At 39.0% G+C, this 22887-nt stretch overlaps 1 protein-coding gene across 1 annotated transcript in view; it reads left to right on the top strand.

Annotated features, from left to right (window-relative positions):
- The window catches only part of astn2 (astrotactin 2), a 226584-nt gene that overhangs the window by 97916 nt on the left and 105781 nt on the right, over positions 1 to 22887 (top strand). Inside the window, exons 5-7 of the mRNA XM_026297778.1 lie at positions 9057 to 9164; positions 11425 to 11571; positions 15914 to 16081. Coding sequence (XP_026153563.1) covers positions 9057 to 9164; positions 11425 to 11571; positions 15914 to 16081 — 423 coding nt within the window. The remainder of the gene's footprint in view (positions 1 to 9056; positions 9165 to 11424; positions 11572 to 15913; positions 16082 to 22887) is intronic.

Raw genomic sequence — 22887 nt, 5'->3', positions numbered from 1 at the left:
TATGTTCACAGGAGGGGCAGCATGGTGGATGAGTGGTTAGCACCATTGCCTCACAGCAAGAAGGTCCTGGGTCCGCAACCCGGCCTTTCTGTGTGGAGTTTGCATGTTCTCCCAGTGCTTGTGTGGGTTTTCTCCAGGTACTCTGGTTTCCTCCCACAGTCCAAAAACATGTATGTCAGGTTGATTGGTGACTCTAAATTGCCCATAGGAGTGAGTGTGAGTGTGTGAGGTTGTTTGTCTCTATGTGGCCCTGTGATGGACTGGTGACCTGTCCAGGGTAGACCCCTTCACCCAAAGAGAGCTGGGATAGGCTCCAGCTGATCCCCGTGACCCTGGTTAAGGAATAAGTGGGTATAGATAATGGATGGATGGATGGATGTTCACAGGCTCATATATATCTTGCATAGACAGCAGAAACACAAATGTCTTTAAGTGATATCTAAACAAAGATACAGTAGGTTGACTGAATCTTTCCACTGCTTTCAAAAATAATCAGCATCAATTTTACAATTTATCGTTTCATACAACTTTACATACAGCCCAGAATAATTCTGTTTATACAGACTATTTTTCATCTTAGGCTACTGAGATGCAGCTACTGACCACTTCAGTTTGTTTAGAGGTATTTCTCATTTTCTTTCCTCTTTCTGTGTTCATTATAATTGTATTTGTTATTAGAATTACCTCATTCAAAAGATAACCAAAATGATGCCAAAGGGATTGTTCCCATAACAACAGCATTCCTGCAGTGGTTGCTATTTCATTTTAGTATTCCTTTTAAAATTTTATTTTATCAAGCCACAGCATGAATTATCCATTACTAGAGCTACATTACTCTCACTTTTAAACTCAGGCAGACAGTACCAGACTTTCCTAAAGCAAGATCCACTATCTGTCTAAAATATGGAGCAAAGTAAGTGAGGAGCCTGAAGACCAGAAATTTTTGAGTTCGGATACAAATACTCACAAAACCAAGCTTACTGGCTCAGAGGACTAGACTGTGCACGTGTTCTCTACAATGACTGCTGTTAAACTCGAATTGATGAAAAAACAATTTAAGCCAATATAGTAATATTTTTACTTAACATGAGAAACAAACGAATAATAAAAAAGAATAAAGAAGGACTGGGGAAATGTCCTATTTAATATTCCATTTTGTATGGCTGCAGTGACAAGGCAACATGTTTTTAGGTGACAGCTAGCGTCCAATGCCAGTTTTACTGGCTTTACCACTGACCACACTGGTTGAGAAAATAACAAACAGCATGGTGCCAAAGGCCACTGCATCAAAAATTGTGCTTAATGGCCTGTCACACCTTTTCAGCAATTACATCTAAAATTTCTGAATAGCCTTATTACACTATAATTTTCTTAAAACTCCAAATAGTGAGGTATACTCTCAATACAGGAGAAGTACAAGTATACAAATATTGAATCCACTTGAGTATAAGAGCCAAGTGGTGCCTTGTTAAGCTTTCCAGCTTCCTAAGCCTTTGCTCTCTCATATAACATGTAGCAACTCATAAATTTACAATATAAAATGTGTCAGTGCAGCTTACGTTGTGATGCCTTCTGTTATAACTTTTCAGCATGCCTGGCTTGTTTACGTGTAATGGGATTGTGTGTGAGTGTGTGTGCAGATCTTTTAAAAATACATTGTCCAATGGCAGAGTAAACCAGTATTGATTGGGATTATTTTGGATAAGCAAACAGCACAGTCGGAGTGTGAGATATGAGGGGGAAAGGAGTAGGACAGTTTCAAACAATGAAAACTAGACCACTTTGACATACCTGTGGGTATTCTGTACCAATATATAGTTTCTTCTTTTACTGACTGGGGCAGGAAGAAAGTAGAAATGAAGTCAAGGGATTTTCTGTCTGATTTCCTGATTTAGAATGTTGAATCCCTTTTGCTCAGTGCAAGGAACAGAGCTCCATTTCTCAAATTTTAATTATTTAAACATGTACGTCATACCTGCAAAAGTGGAACTTATAGTTATTCATAATAACTATGTTGTAATTTTTTTTGTGTATTTAGTAGACACAATAAAACTTAGAAATGTGTGTACATATCCACTTACATAAATTTTTTATGCATTTTTTTGCAAATAGAACTTTGTGAATACAACTTCTCAAATTTGCTCATGCAGCCTCTTAAATGTTGTGTTTTGCATTATAAATGGCAAATTTACATTCTCTCCCTTTTGTATGAATGTAGATGCCAGTTTTTGTTGAGTTTGAGTTAGAAATATTTAGCTTGGTGGTGTCTGAAAGCCTGACTACTGAATACAGCTGTGCCTTAATGTGATTACCAGTTGCTGAGCCATGTTTTGGACTGTCAGCTTAATTTACTCACAAAAACACTGTCACAAACATACATATTCAGGCACACATGCGGCATGTGTATCCACATATAAAAGCATATAGTCTGTGCAGTATGCACACACATGCAGACATTGAGCTGTATGCCTTGCAGCCCTTAGGACAACTCAGTGCCCTACTCAGTGTCACAAACGTCAGTGAGGTCACATCAAAGGTGCACATGTGCATATAGTAATTTAGAATGCAGACACATGAGCATACTTTATTTATGTACACCAAAGCAAATGCAGAAGCCTCTTGTGACCATAAATACAAGCTGAAATTGAACCAACTCTGGAACCTTCTTTTCTTTTGCCATTTCATAACACCTTTAATTGACACCCACATGTGTACGATAACCCATGAAATTTTTTCCTGTCAAAATTGTCACATCTTCATAGATCTTTATTGATTTTAATGTATGTATAATTATATGGATGTAATTCTAGAGAAGCTATGGTTAACCTTTTTATTTCTGTTTGGGACCTAGGATTGCCACAATTAAAATTAAGTCAGTCCAATGAGCATAATTCATAAAGGTCCACATCATGCACTGTATACATTATGCAAAATGAATAATAAGGGTGCCCATCAAATGGTCAGTGCATGTTCATGCACCTGTGTTGATAGACATCTTCCCAGCTAGAGTGCTTTTCAAGAGGACTGTGTGTCCGAGCTACTCAAGGATTTGGGCTCCTCAGAAAACAGGTTTATTTCTGTATGTATGTCCATAAATCCCTTTTTTTTTCTGATATTATCTACCAGTGAAAATCAATCCATTTATGGGTAAAATATCTTTGCATATTTGCAAATATTTAACAACTTAACAAAAGATTTGTTGATTTGTTGATTCATTGTACGGTCAGAAATTGTGAAAAAATACCTAAAACTGTTTTCTAGAACCATCTCTTGTCTGACCAACAATACAAAACCAAAAGATTTTTCATTTTTTATTATACAGGAGAAAACCTGAAAGTACTCACATTTGCATGACTGCAACAATTGAAATGTTACGATTAATCTGTTATCATAATTATTACATTAAATATTAAATGTTCAACTGTTAATTGTTTTATTTTCTACTTTATTTTAAAGGTGAAATTCTCTAATTCCATAATACCCTCTTGTCTTTTCATTGTGTAGCAGTCAACAATCACTAGTCACACTGTTGGTCTTAGTTTCTCCTTTAAACTCCTTTTAGACCAAGTCACATAATTCTGCTTTAGTATATAATTGTGACATCTCATTCTCCCTTTGCCTGCAAAGCTTTTTTTTATAGCACCCGTCTTCCTTTCCTTTTCTCTCTTCTTGTCTTATTTTTATTTTTATGCCCCCTCTAAATTTTTGCTGTTTTCTCTGCAGGTTCATTTCTCCATTAATCAACTTATGCACCATTTTTCAAAATGCTGAATTAGTGTGTTTTGTATGCACTGCTGTGCGATACAGTAAAGGTAGCAAAAGCGGATTGAAATGGATGAGGATGTGGCAAAATGTCTTAATGGACTTGAGGACTGTGGAAGAGACTGTTAAAGTGAAATGGGTGTGCTCTATGTTATTGAAAGTTGCAGTACAGACATGCTGGAGTTTAGCCATAGTGTTCAGGGAGTTGATGTTTTTATGGGACTTCTGAAGGTATTACTGCTGAGGGATAGACAGATGAAAATGGACTGAAAGAGGAAGAAATGTACTGAAGAAGCAAGAAAAGCCATGAAATAGAAAGACCCAGGGCCAGGGACCCAAAGAATTTTGCACCTTGTTTCAGACATGTCCTTGCGTGTGCCATCCATCAAACCTGTGTCAAGCCTGGAAGCACAATTCACCTGAATGGATCTCACACATAAACACCAAGCCTGTCAACACAGCTTTTATGTGATAAGTGAAACGTTACTCTGTTCTTTATGCATATTATTTGAGGAAGGATCATGCAAATGACAAAGATATAAACATTGTTGAGTTTATATATTTGGTGCTTTTCACACAGTTTCTGAGCGTCGCTGCAACTCATAGCAATGTGCAGGTTTCCAAAGGCCTGCTAAAAGAAGGTTTTTATTAGAATAAAGAAAGCACAACCAACCAGTTTTCTGTTAAAATCCCAATGATAGTAGACAACATGTGAACACACCACAAAAATGCGCACGGGTGCTGCACTAAACAAAAAGAACAAGTGCTTCACAGACACAAAAAGGGAGCAATAAATGAAAGTAATAGCTGTGCATTTTGTTATGCCAAAAAAAGGTTCAGAGAGTTGTGACTGTGCAGTTATTAAAGTTGAAATTGATTTTGATCTTCATTGAGCTGCTAATGCACTGTGGCAATCACTCTCTTAATAATTCATTTACATTTTGGTGGCAGTTTATACATTTGCTTTTTCCTTTGTAGATAATTTTAATATTTCTGTTTTGTTATTATCTAAGAAGTTCAGGCACTTATATTACTCACTCCGGATCTCTCCGGGGAAAAATGTTTTGGTGTTCTGGTCTGACTGCCCAGAGTTTAGTGTCCTGACCCAATCACAAAAATCAAATCATTGTTCAGGGACATGTGGGCACCTGGTATTACTCACATTGTGGGGGTCATAGTTTGTTTACCTCATGTTCTGTGTCCCCACCATGTAAATCATTAAATGTTAGAGTGATGCTTTGGTTTTGGTTAGGGTTAAGTTGAGGTTGAGGTAAGTTTCAGGAAATGAATGTAGGTCAATGTAAAGTTCCTATGAGGGATGAAGGCAAGTTAGGGTTCTTAGGTTCTTGATAGGTATACATCTGGCATTTTTAGAGCAGACCTGGAGAACCTCTACACTTAACTTAAAGGACTGCAAACACATTCATCCCTAACTGATTAGAGACCTTGAGGAAAAAACTAAATTTCAAGAAATGTTTGCCTTTTTGGACTGCTCCGTTTAATGGTGCAGTAATGACTGGGCAGCAGAAAATATATTCAGTGCAATAAACATCACAATTGTATTTAGAAAATGTTTAAGAATAAGGAAAATGACACTACATGTACAATGAGTAATTTTTAAATTTAATAAATTTACCAGAAATTGGCAGAATGTTTTTTATCCTATTTATTTGAATTGCATTACCAGGTGCACTGGGTTTGCAAGGCACACATTGATTTTCAAAAACAACACCTCTGCAGGAACATTAACATCCCAGACAGTGTCTATATAGTGTGTCAATAAATGAAAGTGGTTTTTTATAAGATGTAAACAGTAACACCTATTTTCAACAGTGTAAACAACTTATATTTCAGACTGATCAGTGAGGCTGTCTTTGTGCTCCTTTTTAAAATATTTGTAAGGCGTTCTGCTCCTGCTGTCTCTCTTCCTCAGTCTGACTTTGTTTCCATCCACCAACACTCTGGGCATGTTCTAACATGATGCATAAATTCATAACCAATTTTACACCACATTGCCTTGGCTTCACTCTCCAAATACTGCCAGACTCTCACACTCCAAATCCAACTCAACTCTCGACCTGTTTGAGCGCAGCAGACCGAAAGAATAACTACATCTTTCCTTATGCACTTTCTACACAGACTTAATAGAACTTTTAATGTTGTCTAAAATCTTTATGGTGCAGGCAAATTTTTATGAATTATGACATCATGTTTCTAAAGTGAGTAAAGGAGGTATTTCGCCTTGCACTGTGCAGGATTTGCTCAGGAGTTATGACTGTGTCCAGCGAACAAGGAACGGAAAATATGTTGCTCCTTCAGTAGCAATAAAATACTTTTAATAAAGAAGAATTTTAGAGGACAGGAACAGATTTCAGATTTTAAAACAAATAAAAAAAGGCTGAGAGGGTCCCCCATGTACAGTACTATCCTGTATTTAAAATACCCTTAGCAACAATCTAAAAGCAACGTTATTTATTTCCCTCTGTAAATGTACCAGCTTAGAAATCTTTCTAGAAGTTTGCGATTTCTTTTCACTTTTGTCTACATATTCTTTAGAAATCATCATTCCTGTCTTAGCTCCATAACACAGCAGCTTGGCTTGAGAAAAAACAAAATCTGAGTTTTGTTTTAGGTTTTGCTGACTTTTATTGTTTACTTTAAATCTTGCCAGATCTGGCATATGTTGTCATATTATATTTTCAAACATTTGAATGAGTGTTTCCAGGCTAGTTTACACACAGGACCATATTACTGGACTGATTAAGTGAATGCTTTTATTTTATTTTGCAGTCTTCCCCTCTGATGTGTTCATTTATGAGTTTACATTAACAGATTAGCAAAAGCTTGTTTTTTAAGCATTTTCTGTTAGCTTTTGTTAGAAAGGGCTATACAAATGAACTTTGAAGATTGAAAGTTATTCATTGCCATTTGTGGCTTCGCAAAAGTAAAAAAAAAAATCATCTACCCTAGCACAAGTCAAATTCACTTACATTTTTATAATCATGTACCATGAAAGATACAATTACCAAGATCTTTTTAACTGGCAGCCTTAAGAAGTGTAGCCATGACCTATAATGGTCCATGTGGGGGTGAAGCTCTCGCCTTTTACGAAAGAGTAAATGTTTTTGAGGTGTTACTGTTCCCACATATTATATGTATCAGGTCATTGCCAGAACACAACAGCCACAGTGCACATTTTCTTTTAACAACTCCTTATTTTAATTTGCTGTCAACGGGTGAAGCATGTCTTCTCATATGGTCCTTGGGAGAAAAGTATTGATTTTATTTCTGTTCTTATCTCTTTTCCATTTGAGAGTTAAGGAAGCACAATCACACAGATCCTGGAGATAATACACACAGCATATGTGTAATCATAAGTAAATTAAATGTTATTAGCATAAAGTCACTTCTTTTGCCTGTGACTTAGGCTATGGTACTCTGTTAGAACAATTCTGAAAATGTCTTACAGGATTTATAGTAATATATATATTTAACGTAAACCCCCAGTGGACTGCTTAGGTTTAGGGTGCAGCTCTAAACTGTCTGTGTATGCTTTAGGTTATTTTAAGTTGGTGATTTATCATTTAGTAGCTTAACACTTTGCAAATCCTAGACAATTATCACTTTTGGCAGTCCCTGTGCATTTAGCAGGGATGTGTGTTTTGATGTGGCATTGGCAAAGCAGCACAAACATCCATCCATCCATATTCTTCCGCTTATCCGGGGCCGGGTCGCAAGGGCAGTAGCCTAAGCAGGGATACCCAGACTTCCTTCTCCCTGGACACTTCCTCCAGCTCTTCCAGGGGGACACCGAGGCGTTCCCAGGCCAGCCGAAAGACATAGCCCCTCCAGAGTGTCCAGGGTCTTTCCTGGGGCCTCCTCCCGGTGGGACATGCCCTGAACACCTCCCCAGGGAGGCGCCCAGGGGGCATCCGGAACAGATGCCCGAGCCACCTCAACTGGCTCCTTTTGATGTGGAGGAGCAGCGGCTCTACTCCGAGCTCCTCCCTGGTGACCAAGCTTCTCACCCAATCTCTAAGGGAGTGCCCGGCCACCCTGCGAAGGAAGCTCATTTCAGCCGCTTGTATCCAAGACCTTTTCTTTTCGGTCATGACCCAAAGCTCATAACCATAGGTGAGAGTAGGAACGTAGATTGACCGGTAAATCTTCTTCTCCATGACGGACCGGTACACCGACCGCATTACTGCTGCCGACGCCCCGAAACTGCTGGCCGAAACAACTGTTAGAGACCCGCAGGGGAAACGACCCTCTCATTCAGGGGGGAAAACTCCAACACATGGGGGCTGAGCTGAGGAGCTATGAGCAAGCCCACGCAAGCTCGCCGCCTCTCGCTGCGAGCAACTCCAGAGTAGAAGAGCATCCAGCCCCTCTCAAGGAGTTGGGTTCCAGAGCCCAGGCTGTGCATGGAGGCGAGCCTGACTATCTCTAGTCGGTACTGCTCAACCTCCCACACAAGCTCAGGCTCACAAACAAAGCCTCTTAACTCTTACAGCCTTACTCTTGATCTCACCCTGACTTGAATACAAATATGATCACATGGGGACCCACACTGGGGATGTGACCGAATATGATTAGCAAATTAAGACTCAGCAACAACCGTGACCAGCAAATGAAACAAGGGGGGTGGGGGCAGGAAAGAGTGGAAAGGACTAGAAAATCTTAATTTCTCAATAAGACATGAATTTAGCCACTGTGAAGGATAAATTAGAAATGTATGCCAAAACTAGAAATGAGTCAGAACAGGTCACTAACTGCATATCCCCAAACTTCTGACACTAATCCATTGTCATTTCACAGTCAATGAAAAGGTCAGTCAAAAAAAATCACACAAAATCAATGCATCTGATGCCTTGCCCTGTAAAACTGATACAACTATGTTTTAGATCAACCTAAATCGGTAGAAATGGATGTTGGTAATGTTCTGCAATCAAAAGAAAAATGTAACCCATGTACTGAATTAAATGTCCTGCATGGTTAATATTCGAATTGTACTGCCTGAAAAGAATTTGAATTAAATTGTAATAAATCCCTTTGTTCATTTGCAGCACAAGAATTAGAATGATCATCACTATCCTGTGTTAAATAACATGCGTGTAGTTTAGGAAGTTCTTACACATTTAATAAGATGTTTCTCTTTCTTGTACTTTATCTTAAGCAGGGTTTCTAAGGTGATTAACATATACTATCTTTTTTAGCATAATCCTAAAATACCATAAACATTGACTGAGTGTCCTTCATTTTTCCCCACCTTTTTCCTCTTATCTCAATGCCAGCAATTGGAGGTGTGTTTGGTCCTCAAGGGGAATCAGGGTCAGAGCCTGAAGATGACAACCAAACAAAGTTTTACACAGAGCAGCACAGAGGACGAAGGCGCAGCAAAGGTGAGAAGGATTGCAGGTGACTTAGATGTATATTATTATAAATGCGTTGCATTTCAAATACATGAACTGGCCCAGGAAGAAACACTCTTACTCATTGCATACTGCTGAGAAGGCAATAAAGTAAAAAAGGAATATAAAACAATAAAACATTTGGGAAAACAAATGAATTCCAACTTTACCCTAGTTGAATATGAGGAGGGGTAATAAAAAGTACATCTATATCTGAGTGAAATGAGGCTAGACATTTCTGGAGTTGTCAGCTTAGCTCAGAGTAGGAAGAAGTTGTGCACATTCCCATAGGGGTTTAAAGTGCTGTTCTATGGCACAGCTCAATGACACTCAAAGTAGATATATGAGCTGATGTAAATGGAGGCCCAGTGATGAACAAAGCTAAGTCAAGTACCTTTGATGGGAACCATGATTTTAACTTCCATACCCACATTGTGATATGTGACAGTAAAGACTGTTTGTGGATTTTGTCTTTATATGAGAGTGAGGGACCTATAAAGGAACAAGAAAAAACACAGATAATTAGGCTGTGTCTACCTAGATATCCATATAATTATTAAAAAATAAAATCACTGTGTTCCTATTATGTCCCATGCAAACAGTATCTCAGTTGTGCCCCACATATATTGTATTATTTAAATTCGTATTTTCTAACCCCAGAGACCCAACACTGGATTAGCAAGTTAGAAAACAAATTGATTGATTTGATTTTGGGGCATGGGTATTGAACCTTTGTTTGTATAAGGTGTTAGTGTGGGACTATCCACTAGTGTGGAAAAATCTTTATTCAGGTTTATCTCCTTACTGTAATATAATATAAATGAATGTCTTTCTTAATTGGACTCTATTTAACTTTACAGGCTTTGATCAATCCTCTTGTGAATTACATTCCTTGGGCTACAAACACATATGTTATTACATATTATGTGTTTGTCATTTGCTTGTGTGTTTGAGGCTGCTGTACATTTATTTATGTATTTATCTACATTTTTAGCGTTAGTAAGTGCACCTTGGTGTGTGCATAGACTAGTCGTTTGATTTGTGGACATAAAGTAAGTGTTTGCCATCGTGAGTGTACATGCTGTTGTCTACTCAGTAGGCTTTTATATTAATTGAGGGACCCCTTCATAAGCTCAGTGACACCACCCACACCCTAGAAAGATTAGTTGCTTTACAATTTTTGCTGTAGACAGCTGTTGTTCCCGTCCCTTCGTAAAATTAAGACTGTGGAAGATGTGATTCAGTATGGGTAGATCCATTATTCTAACTTTGTCTGCCTGGTTTTAACCTTGAGGTATATCTCACTAGCTCTCAACGTCTGTCAATATTTCACTACTTCTTTGCTGGGAATATCAGGGTTTACTTTTCAAACCCAGTGGTAGAATTTTGTGATGATGTGTTGTCTTGGTTCAATCCATTCAAACATTTGTACATTGCATCAGTGATTGGTAAAATAACGAGCCAGTTCTGTATATATCAGTACACCAGCACAAGAATTTGCTATCACCTGAATGGGGAAATAAGCAGGCTTGCTGTTAGCTCTGTTCCAAGGTACTGTTTGCACATTTTTGAGGCCTGTATATTCTAAGCTATGTGATATTTTCCTGGGTACAAAAAATACAGGAGTATATTTTCAAGAGGTTCAAAAGGACCAATAAAATTTTAACTCTTAAAATCTAGTTATAATAGTGTTTTCAAACAAGCACCAACACTACCTTATCTCACTTACATTCCAGTAAGCCTCCTTTCAACATGCTGACCTCTCTCCCATGATAAATATCAGCAGACAGAGGTTAAGCGACTAATTTCATTTGTTGTATTCAGGCTTGGAAATGGGAGTCCTGGCAGAGGCAAAGGGCAACCAATACAACCAATCTGTAACCCTGTCAGTGGCAGTAGGATCATATATCACACTGGCAAATGATTCTGGGCTGCTCTGAAGAAGCTCTGGTATTCAAAGTCATATTTTACTTACTCAGGCCAAACTTGAACCTGGGTTAGATTCATAAATAAGGAGTCCAGTTAATTGTATTTTCAAGGATTTAGGAAGGCTTAGAGGCTATACCCTCACCAGAGCAAAGCGTTAAAGTGGATGATTTAGTCTTAGGTTTCTGTGATGTGTCCATGTGTATTATGTGCAAAAGTGGAACACTGTCATTTTCTGTCAAGGATGTTCAAATTCAGTCATCTGTCACCTGATCAGCCTGTTAAACGGTCCACATTTACCTTTCTTCTCTTTTTCCACCTCTAGGCCACTCACACAGTCCTCTAAATAAGGTCACCCTGACGTTGATTACCATCAGCACATGTGTCATTGCCATTGTCTATGCTACGCAGGATTCCTGTCCCCTCACTGTCAAGGTTACCCTCCATGTGCCTGAGCATTTTGTTGCGGATGGTAAGTACAACACATTCATTAGGTCTTGGTAGAATATTAAACTAAAGGAAATCCAAGCCTTTGATGTGAAAACTTAACAAGCACTCAGGTTTTCTAAGATTATGGGAATGAGAGAGGTCCTATGCAGCAAAGCTAGGTCACTGACAAGAAAGCCAATGAACTCTCAGTGAATGAAACTTGGTGAAGATGATATTGAAATCATCAGTTTGATGGGATAGATAATGTCGTATGATATGCCGTACCCACCTCAGCCTTGGACTAGGTTGAGCTTGGTGTTAACTAAAAAAGATATAGGTTTGTGGAGCATGTTATCATGATAGATACTCTCCATCAGTGGTACATGTGTTTTGTTTGTTTCCAGCCATGATTAGATACCGATGACTATCAAGCAGCACACTGCTGGGATTGCTGTTGAGTAGAACCACACTATTGTTGAGCGGTGAAAATATTATGTAATTTTTATAGTTTTTGTTGTTAAGAGGAACGGCTAATGGACCAGGGACAGCTCGGCATGCTTCCCCTGTTTCTATTTACAAATGGTTTGCAGTTAAATCTCCACGCCTTCAGCTGTGATTTGTGGTTTTCAATTTCAATGCTTTTCAGGATCAGTGCCCCCTCTGCACGACTGATGAAGTACAAAAGACGCACATTCATCCAAAAAAGTAAATCATGTGCTGGAACCAAAAAAATGAACAAAAATCAGGACAATAAAGCCCACACACTGAAAGCTCCCAAAGGAAAAAAAAAAGATTTATTATCAGCACAAACGACTAAGTGACATTTTGAGCCATCAGACTGATGAAAAGCAGTGTGCTCAAAACATGATTGTTTTTTTCTGTGTTTTTTTTCACTGGGAGCTTTCAGTCTGCAGACTTTATTACATGAGGTGGCATTCTGTGGATTGGAATACTAACCTGTTCTGTGGTTTGCACTATTTCAGTTGACATGAAACAAATACTCTAGTCAACTAATGCAACTATTCCAAAGTCAGTTTCCGTTTTATTCGTGCCATTTAACAAGCTGTGTGTATGGATATAAAACAATGCTCAAAATGAACTAGAATATATAGAACCTACCGAGGCTGTTTTAAATTTTTTTGTGAGTATAGAATAATGGTGAATTGGGTTTGTGCATTGGCAAGATAACAGTGTATAATTCTCTTTGGGTAGAGAGTGAGGCCAAAATAGAAAATGTGCAAGGAGTTAAGTGACGTAAGAGAGACTGAAGAGCTGAGGCAATTTAACTAATGATTGCCATATCTCTTGTCGATCAGGTGCTCTTGCCACCGGGGCCTCATTTTTAGTCTGCCCACACACCCACAAGGCACATGGACACACAATAGAAATGGAACAGTAAACAATCCACAGTATAATCTTTTTGAACACCTGTTAAACATAATGAAAGAAACTTTGTGTAATTTGATTTTTTTTGTGCTGAGTTACATTTTGTGGTTAGGTGTTGACATTAGTTATCCCACTTTACACACAGAATATTTGCTGGTGCCGGTTTTTTTTCTGTAATTTATATCACATTAATATTGAATGTGCCATTAACACTGTCGGCCTGTCCGAGTACAAATATGATCACATATGTCAGTGATATCTCTACAATTAGTCAGCACACTATGGAGTTTAATATGGATATGTGTACTCCCTGTAGAACGATATGGATTGATTTTGGAGATCTCTCTTGACCATTGCTCCACCACTGCTAATGAGGAAAGAATTCCACTTACACACAAAATTATTGTTAAAGTTTGACTGCCTTAGGCTTTTATACATGTTAACTTGAAAATTATTCTTATTATGACGGCTATCATTATATTGAAAACTAGTGTTTGGATTTTAATGTTTCCAGAGATAATTATCGACACCAGAGAATAAATTTAGACAAATTTTACCTTTTACCCAACTACAGGTAAGGCTCTTAGACCAGGAAAATGGTCTGTACTGTACAACATGTGTTTTTTAATTGTGGGATAAACATGAGAAATGCACCTTGAATGAGCTATAGTAAGGCTTCTAGACCTTTAATTGTATTGTTCTTCTGAAAACTCTGCAATATGTGTATACTGGAATAGGACTCAGAGAGGCACAGGAGATGTGATAAATGACGACTTATCACAGTAGTCTGGCAGGCATACAGTCAGCAGCAGGCAGGCAGTCAGAGCAAACAAACAAACAAATCCAACAGATAAACAAACAAAACAAATCCTAACTGGCAAGGCACAGTTAAGTTTAAGTTGGGTCAGGACAAGAAGAGGCAAGCAGGAAAAAGGACTATAAGGCTGTGATTACAAAGCATCGCATATGATTTGACACGCAAGACCCATGCTGCCCTTTTTACGTTGTTCTCTATATACTGGAGAAGCAAGAAGTGTTAAAATGCAGCTGAGGAAACAAAACACAAGGTCATGCATTAGTATGAACAGTATACTGAACAGTGGTGACTAGTAGACAGCTGAGAGATGGCTCGAGATGATAAACTCAAAACAAAAAACACAGGCAGTAACGTAGGTATGTAGAAGGACAAACTACATTCATTTCTGTCAACATTATCCCACATAATATCACCAGTGTTAAATCAACACTAAAACATTATATGTGAACAGTATTTTTTTATGGGTATCCTAGAGGTTAATGAGATTATTACAACTGTTATTACTGTTAAAATCTTAACAAACCATCATGTTATCTGAATCATTGGATTTCTTTTTACAGATACTGTATGAACATCGAGTTCTGGAAGGATAGTTGTTTGCTGCCTGGGAGAGAAAACAGTTAGAGGAACGTTATAAATAACTCAATTAAAATTACAGTAGTAATAACATTCAGAAAATGGACAGATGCATAATTTATGAATATATAATGAGAAACAATCTTTGTCATTTTCATCACGAACCTCGGTTGCCGTAATCATAAAACAACAACAGAAAACAAAAAAACAAAATGGACTTTACGGCACATAAGAAACACAGACACAATCACTGGTGTTTTCTGGGGGAGACACCTGCACAGTTTTAATCATCAGTGTAGCCATGACAGATTTTTGTTCCACCTATCTTTTCGAAACAGTTGAATGGGGATTTTCAAACAAAATTATTTTCCCCAGTATTTTTACACTAAATTGACAATATGCACAGCAAAATTGCCATCAATGAGAAACAGTCTTATCGCTCAGAGGGGGTTTCTGTACAAGTCTCAGAGAAACAAACCCATAATCTAACAACTGCCTCCTCACTTTGTGAGCTGAAGCCATTAGATTTCTTCACACTCTTAGCAAGAGGGTTACTGGCAGTTCTGTTCACTAAATAGCAGTGATGCAGGACTTGGCCTTGTGGTACTCACCTCTGGGCAGCATGACCTGGGAGATGCGTTTAGGGATCTTTCTGCAGAATTCTGCACGTTTCATATGACTCTAATATCTGAGGTCCCTATATTTAAGCTGTTTGGTCTACTGTATATATAGCAGAATAATAATAATAAAAGCTTGGGGACAACTTGTTGATCTATAGAGTCTAGTGCCTCAGGTTGTTAGAACATTTAAATATTAGAATTAAACATTTAAAATATTTGTGTTTTGTTGCATTTTGCAAGTGTTGTTCAGACTGTGTGGCAACTTTCAGTCGAACGAGAAACAAATGAAGGAGCAGCTGGTGACTTTATGTTTGCAGGAGGTGGCAAATGGTAGCGTATTTTAGTATGACTTTGGAACACCTACTGTAAAATGTTAGGAAATAGCAAAAAAAGAATAGATAAGCCTTGGGATAATGCTTTATCTGTTGCACAGTGTCTCTGAGTTGTATTTTACTGCAAGGTATTGGTGCTGTAACTTTCCCTGTGACTCAGACTTGATTGCTGGCTACTTTCCAAGTTTTTCTCTGAATGCTTCCATAAGAACTGGCAGTATACACAATATAGCTGTATAAAAATCTTTGTGTTCACCAGAGAGCTGAGGCACAATTCCCTCACTGCTCCCTTTGGAACTAGAAGTCACTGGCATCAATTAGGGATAATCTTGTTCAGTGATCAGAGTTTAACGATTGGTCTGGGAGCAATAAGCAGGAAAGGTAAGTCAGCGTCAATGTGCGTTTACTGATTGACTCGTGAAACCCTTTTAGCCCCTCCACTGCAATTACCAAGGAAATCCCATCAATACACACATTATAGGTCTTAATTTTCTCATTTAAATTCTGCCTGGTCAGGATGTGAATTAAAATTACAGTGAAAACAAAAGAATTAGCTACTTTCCAATTGATTTTGCAATAGAACCAGGAAAAGAACTTGTATAAACACCATCAAACCTTCTTACAATTAAAATAATTTTGTTTTTCTTCTTTCAGGAAGTAGTTTTGTGGTGAGCATGGGCAGCTTCCTGGACGTTTCTAATTGGCTAAACCCAGCCAAGTTAACCCTCTACTATCAGACCAATTCATCTACACAATGGGTCCAAGACTACTGTGGCCAGAGGACCACCGAGCCTTGTGAGCAGATTTGTAACCAGGACACAGGTTAGTGCCCATAGAGTATTGTTCAAAATAATAGCAGTACAATGTGACTAACCAGAATAATCCAGGTTTATAGTATATTTTTTGTTGCTACATGGCAAACAAGGTACCAGTAGGTGCAGTAGATTCTCAGAAAACAAACAAGACCCAGCATTCATGATGTGCACGGTCTTAAGGCTGTGCAATTGGGCAATTAGTTGAAAGGGGTGTCTTCAAAAAAATAGCAGTGTGGCATTCAATCAGTGAGGTCATCAATTTTGTGAAAAAACAGGTGTGAATCAGGTGGCCCCTATTTAAGGATGAAGCCAGCACTTGTTGACCATGCATTTGACAGAGACAGAGAACAACCGGACAGAGAAGATGCGAAGATGCATTCGAAGATGCGTGTTCGAACTAGCTCCATATCTGAGCCACCAGGCTAGATGGAGACGCCAATCCCCTGCCTGAGGACCACTGTGTGACATGATATCCACGGCCATGTTGCATTGTCCTGCAATGTGCACCGCTTTCACAGAGAGAAGTTGATTGTGAGTTCACAGCAACAGGTGACGAGCGAGGAGATGTGCCGAGCATACCCACTCTTGCCGGTTGATTACGCCGCAGCTGTCGTGTTGTCCGTTCGGACCAGAACGTGGTGACACCTCAACAGTGGAGAAAAGTGCTGGAAAACTTTCAACACTGTGAGTAGCTCTAGTTCGTTTATATGCGCCATCTCCCTGATCGTCCACTCCCACTTTACTGTCCGGGAGATGCACGTCCCTCCCCAACCAGACAAGAAAGCATTCGTGAACACTGATGGATGGAATGCCTAGGGGAACCCCTTGCATCAGAGTGCAGGGGTTTTTCCAGTAAAGCAGATCCGGGCCCACTTACAAGGGGGGAGGGATAGTATGCACCGCTGGTGACGTACTGGGACGGGCCTCGTATGCAATAGGCCGAGAGGCACCTCCGGATGAGCCGCTGCCATCATCCCCAGAAGGCGCATCACCGATTGAGACCTGGCACGTCTGCATGGAGCGAAGTGAGGCAGTAGGGAGGAGAGGGTCGCCGACCTCTCCTCTAAGAGTCGGGTTCTCATATGTAATGAGTTCAGTTCCACCCCCAGATACACTATGGCATGAGTAGGCTGGGGCGTGCTCTTTTTCCAGTTAATGGTGAAACCTAAAGAGCTCAAATGATCCACTAGTTCCGCCGTCTGCTGACATGACTCCTCTGGGGAGTGGGCCAGCAGAAGCAGGTCATCGAGGTAGAACAGGACCCTCATTCCCTGTCTCCGAAGGGGCTCCAGTATTGTCTTGACGCACTTCAAGAAAGTGCGAGGAGCCAGCGAGCTCCAATGCTGCCATGGAGAGTTAAGCGGAGATGGTAGGTGATTGAGGCCAAACAGGTACACGGTGTGGCGCCTGCCGCGGGTTGTACTGGCCGAAGTGAATCCTGAAGCAGAGCTTACACCTGTTAGCCGCCGTCGTGATAATGCCTGGGAGCTCTTGTAATAGCTGAGCCATGGCTGGCAGAGCGGTAGAAGAGGCCGGTGTAGGCCGCTCAGCTAGCATGCTAGTGGCAGACATTTGCACCGGCTCCCCGGAGGGGAGTGGTTGGGGCGGGGAGATGTCCGGCGAGTGACATAGCAAGGAGACAGAGTCATCTGACTCTGGGTCTAAGGCTCATTCCAGGATGGGTTCGAGCTCATCATCCCGGCCGGGAGTTTCCTCGGCGGGGAGAGAGAAGGGGGGAACCGTGGGAGCGAAGGGCAGAGCAGAGGGAGGAGGCCTCCCCCCCCCCGGCAAACATGCAGCATATGACAACCAAATAAAGACAGCATTTTTATTATGTTTATGAAAAAGGGGAATTAAAGTATATTGACCAAAAATGTTTCTGCTACCACTGCAGTATATACACAATTAGTTCATACAATTTGGCTTCTATTTGTGCTGACATTAAAACTATACCAACAAAAGCTGAGAGTGCACCATGGTGATATTTATCTTAGCTTGAGTGGCATAGCTCTCTTGTGTATTTCATGCCCAACTAGATAAGGTCTAAGCTCATTAGAATGGATTACATCTGTAATGTATGTGAAATTTATGTCACCCTGGTCAAGGGCATGCTGATGCATAATGTATTAGAGCTCCAGACGCTCAATCAGTAGACATGAAGATGCCGAATATAGAGTTGGCACGTTTGCGGATACTGAATGTGTATGGACGTGTGTGTATGCTTGCATCAGTCCCTGTGTATTTATGCATGGTGAGATCAGTAATAGTTGTAATTCAATTTTAGAGTAATTTATTCATTCAGATCCCAGTACATTCAGTGTTCTAAGTGTATTAGTACTTCTGTCTCCTCATGTCTCCTTGTCTCTCTTCATTTGTTACTCTTTTCATCTGTCTTTTTCAGCAGCAAGCTCATTTGATCAGTAATTGCCCTCAAGTATGTTGTATCTCCTCTGGGCAACCACATCTATCTGGTAGCAAAATTAAAGGTGTTCTTCAAAAGAGCTTTCTATTTCCATCACTGTCCTCTAGCATGCATTATAACATTGGCACAATAGCTCTCAATGATACACACACACACTGACACACACACAATTGTTTGTGAAAACAGCAAACCTGAAATGAATTCTTCCAGGCACATTTATTGCATTTCCAACGATGGGTTGAACTGCTGGTTGTGAAACGTTAAAGGGCAAATCACACAGGAAGGAAAAGTGCAGCTGCATTGGAACTTTGGAGCATGCTGTGATTCTGGCCACAACAATAATCAATGTCAAAGTGGGTGTTTTACCTTTTGACAAGTGACAGGAAAACACTTGCTTGGACAAGTGTTCTTAAAACATAGAAAATACAAAACTGCTATGAAAGACATACACATGACCTGATAGTGTTTATATGCAACTAGCTGGCAGAATATCCACTTGACAATTTTATATTTTGTTGAATGTAGTTTACCTTATCTACCTAGCTGGGTTCTACATCAATTCCACAAGAATTTTGTGTTTTTCTTCCTAGGACACAGTGACTTTTTCTCTAGATGTTTGGACAGAGATTATAAGTTAAACCTCCTCTGTTGTATAAAAGAAAAATAGGCCTTCATGTCAGAAAATAAAACAATATAATCAAACACATTGAATATAATTGAAAATATAAATCCACTACTGTCTCACGGTTTTGACAACTGAATTACCACTAAATTAACAGTAGTAGTATGGCGTATACTCTCTCTCTCTGTCTCTCTCTGTCTGTCTCTCTCTCTCTCTCTCTCTCTCTCTCTCTCTCTCTCTCTCTCTCTCTCTCTCTATATATATATATATACACACACATACATACATACTACCACTGGAACTTCCAAGGTCTTATAATCAGTTTCATACATTGTGGCATTAAGTGCTTTCTACTTTACTGTCAGCTTAATAACACAAACAGGTCTACATAAGGAAGCATATTGTATTTGATATATATATATATATATATATATATATATATATATATATATATATATATACATTAATTATACATATCTAGACATTTGAACTATTTTAATCTGCCACTTTGTTACTTGCTGCACTAGAATCACCAAGTTAACCCACACTACCTCTGTCTCCACCCTGCTTCATTGTTATACTGTTGAAAGTTACTGACTACCAGATACTGTGTCACTGTGAATATATTATAATCACTGCTTTCACCTTGACTACTGTATCCACTGGAGATCAGAAGATGAATGACATGAGTTGTTATTGCAGCTAGCTCCTTGGGATTTACTCTAACTATACATGAATTTGTGACATGGGTCATCTTTGTAACAACTGACATTGCAGTAATGACCAGACAATATAGGAAAAATACTCTTTGGAAATGCACTGCACCTGTACAATTCTTATACTCCTGTTACATATAATTTAATTTTAAAAAATCTAAATACTTCGAGCTGTTTATGTAGCTATGATATAATAAGATGAATCATGGTACTCTATTATTAGGAGTTGCTACATTATTAGTCAATCCATCCTATCCCATCATAGTTATACGCCCCACTAAAGAGGACTAGATTGCCACTAGCACTTTTCCATCTATCATCATATGTAAAGACCTGTGAACCTCCGTAACTGCTTTTGTTTTTCTCAGTTCAAATGATGTCTCCCTGGCTCTTCCAGCTTCACCTAATTGGAGCTGAAACTGCTGGGGGGAGGGGGGTTACATATAACCATGCTTTATTCATCACATACTGTACTTGCATGTGCACGCACATACACATGCATACTCCCCTGAGAAAATGCTTGTGCTGTCTTTGGACAGAATGACTTCTACTTTGACAATTGTATAACAAGCATAAAAATACATCAGAACAATGCCTCTTTTCTGTGCCAATAATGAATCTGAAATGTGAAAATCACCTACATGGCCACAGTGAGATACTAGAAATCATTAAGAAACACTTCATTTCTAACATGATGTTAGTAATACAGGAGAAAGAGAGATGGCATGTGGTCTCAAGTGATTTCCATGCAAACTGTTTAAAATTTTTGGATCTTAGAACACAGGGATTGTGAAAGCACAAATGATAGAGGTGAGGAATGAGGACGCAATGATGACATAATAGTGACAAATTTTATTTTGAATCTAATTTTGGTGTTTATAAAAGGTGATACTACCCCATGTGCAGTAGCATGTTCTGTGTTTGTATGGAAACCTGGCAGGAATCTAACAGGGAATAGACTCAGTGAGGACAGTTAAATAATTGTTGTCATCAAATGGTCATTTCTACTTATAGGTCATTAGCTCTAATTTAGGCTGACAACATGCTCTAATCAGTTAAGCAAAACTTTTGGCAGCATTGAATTAACCCACTCCATCCATGCACTCCAGGCTTGATATATTTCAGAACATTAAATTGAAGGAAACAAAGATCTGATTTATTAACGGACCATAATGAGTTAAAGAGAGCTCACATGGCTCAATTCAGTGGTGAGATTTGTTTAAGATGAGCAGGTCCAGAATAGAAGTCAAGTTGTTGTGTTGCCAAATTACAAATTCTTCTCAGCAAAAATTCTAAAACTGGTGAAATTGCAGCTCTACCTATGCAACACATTTTACTCATAAGAATCATAAGCATGCATTAAATTAACTCCTAGGATGTTAAACTAAATAAAATGATATAGCCCACATAAAATATAGCTTATAAAAATTTATAAATTATTAAGATACCACATCAACAACTCTCATAACCTAGCAGATGTATTGCACTGATATGGCTGAATTTCTCCCTAGAAGGTAACAGCAGCCAAATGCACCTTGTAAATGTACAAGAAGTGCAGTTGCCATAGTGCATTAGCAGCTCAGTGAAGTTCACATATAACAACCACAGTCACAATTTCCCATCCCCCCTCTGTGTTGTGTTTTTACTGCTGGATTTATCTTTTTTAAGAAGCTGTTATTAATGAAGTTAGTACAGCACATCCTCTTACTGCATTGTTCTTACCTTTTGTCTGCTGCCTTTGAGCTACAGAACTGTCATTTTAAGTTTCTTTTCTCAAACACAACCTTCCTTTTAATATGACTGGACTACTCTGCTGTATGTCTGAGCCAAGCTTTGAGCTGCACATAAACTGCTACACAAAACTGATGTGTAGTTGTGTGAAGGCTAGTTAATCTGGCAGAATGTGCAATCAACCACACATATCTCTCCCTGTTAATTGCTTGATCCTCCCTTAAATGCATTTGCATATAGCAAAGAACCACACTTCACTGATTATTTGCAAGGGTTGTCTTCGATTACAGGCAAACTGTGCTTCTAGAATGGTGCACCTCATCTGAAACAAGGTGGAAAGACTTAGTAAATGTGTCCCTCTGCAGCCTCAAGCCCTACTCACATATGGCTCTACAGTTTGTGCATTGTAAGTCTCCTGACAGTGCAGGTAGACTGTTTTGCATATTTATACTGTATATAAACACACTAAGTTAATTACCTACACCTAATTCATGTGTAATTACTCTTTTCTCCTCACATTATACATTTCCCAATCTTGGTATTGCTAATTACATTACTGCCCACTTCTAAATTCAGAGTGACCATATAAATTGCACAACACACATCTAATTCAGGTCATGGAGAATGGTCTGTCACTGTAAATAAAAGCCAGCTGTACAGTGATTTGCAAAGTTTCACTAAATTATTAATACTGGAATATAGATTGTGCATTAGGGATATAGATTGTACTAGGTATGTTGACCTTTTGAAACTACTGCAACATCACACGAGCCAAGGCAAGGAGCACCTGAAGAGTCAAGATGAAACAGGAGGGGACAGGATTGCTTTTGGCTAGTGATCAAAGCTAAAACAAAACCTTCCAGTTCACTTACACTTCGAATTTCTACCCTTTCCTTTCCAAAAGAAAAAAAAAAAATATCCCAAAAATGTTGTGATGAGAATCCCAATACATGGGATCCATTCAAAATCCATCTTAGCAAACAGGTAAAAACAAGATGAAAGCATAAATATAACATCTATACTCACCCAAATATTGTTGGGCTCAATGGTTTAGATGAGTGCCAAAATATTTCCAAATATTTTAAATCAGAGTAAAAGAGCAGAAGTTAAAAAAAGAAAAGAAAAACTTGTTTACAAGCTATTCTAGATGTTTAGAACCTGAACAATGTACATTTACCAATATATTGTGCAGGAGAAATATTAACATACATTTAACTCCGGCAAAATATTATGGGCTTTAGCTTTGACCTTGAAGCTTTGATGTACAAACACGGACTTAATTGTACAGCACCTTGGGGCAGGCTTAGGTCATGGGGGAATTG

The sequence above is a fragment of the Mastacembelus armatus genome, chromosome 12 (assembly GCF_900324485.2).
Source record: "Mastacembelus armatus chromosome 12, fMasArm1.2, whole genome shotgun sequence".
Taxonomy (NCBI): Eukaryota; Metazoa; Chordata; class Actinopteri; order Synbranchiformes; family Mastacembelidae; genus Mastacembelus; species Mastacembelus armatus.
The sequence above is the reverse complement of the archived record's forward strand: the minus strand, read 5'-3'. Positions and strand labels throughout refer to the sequence as shown.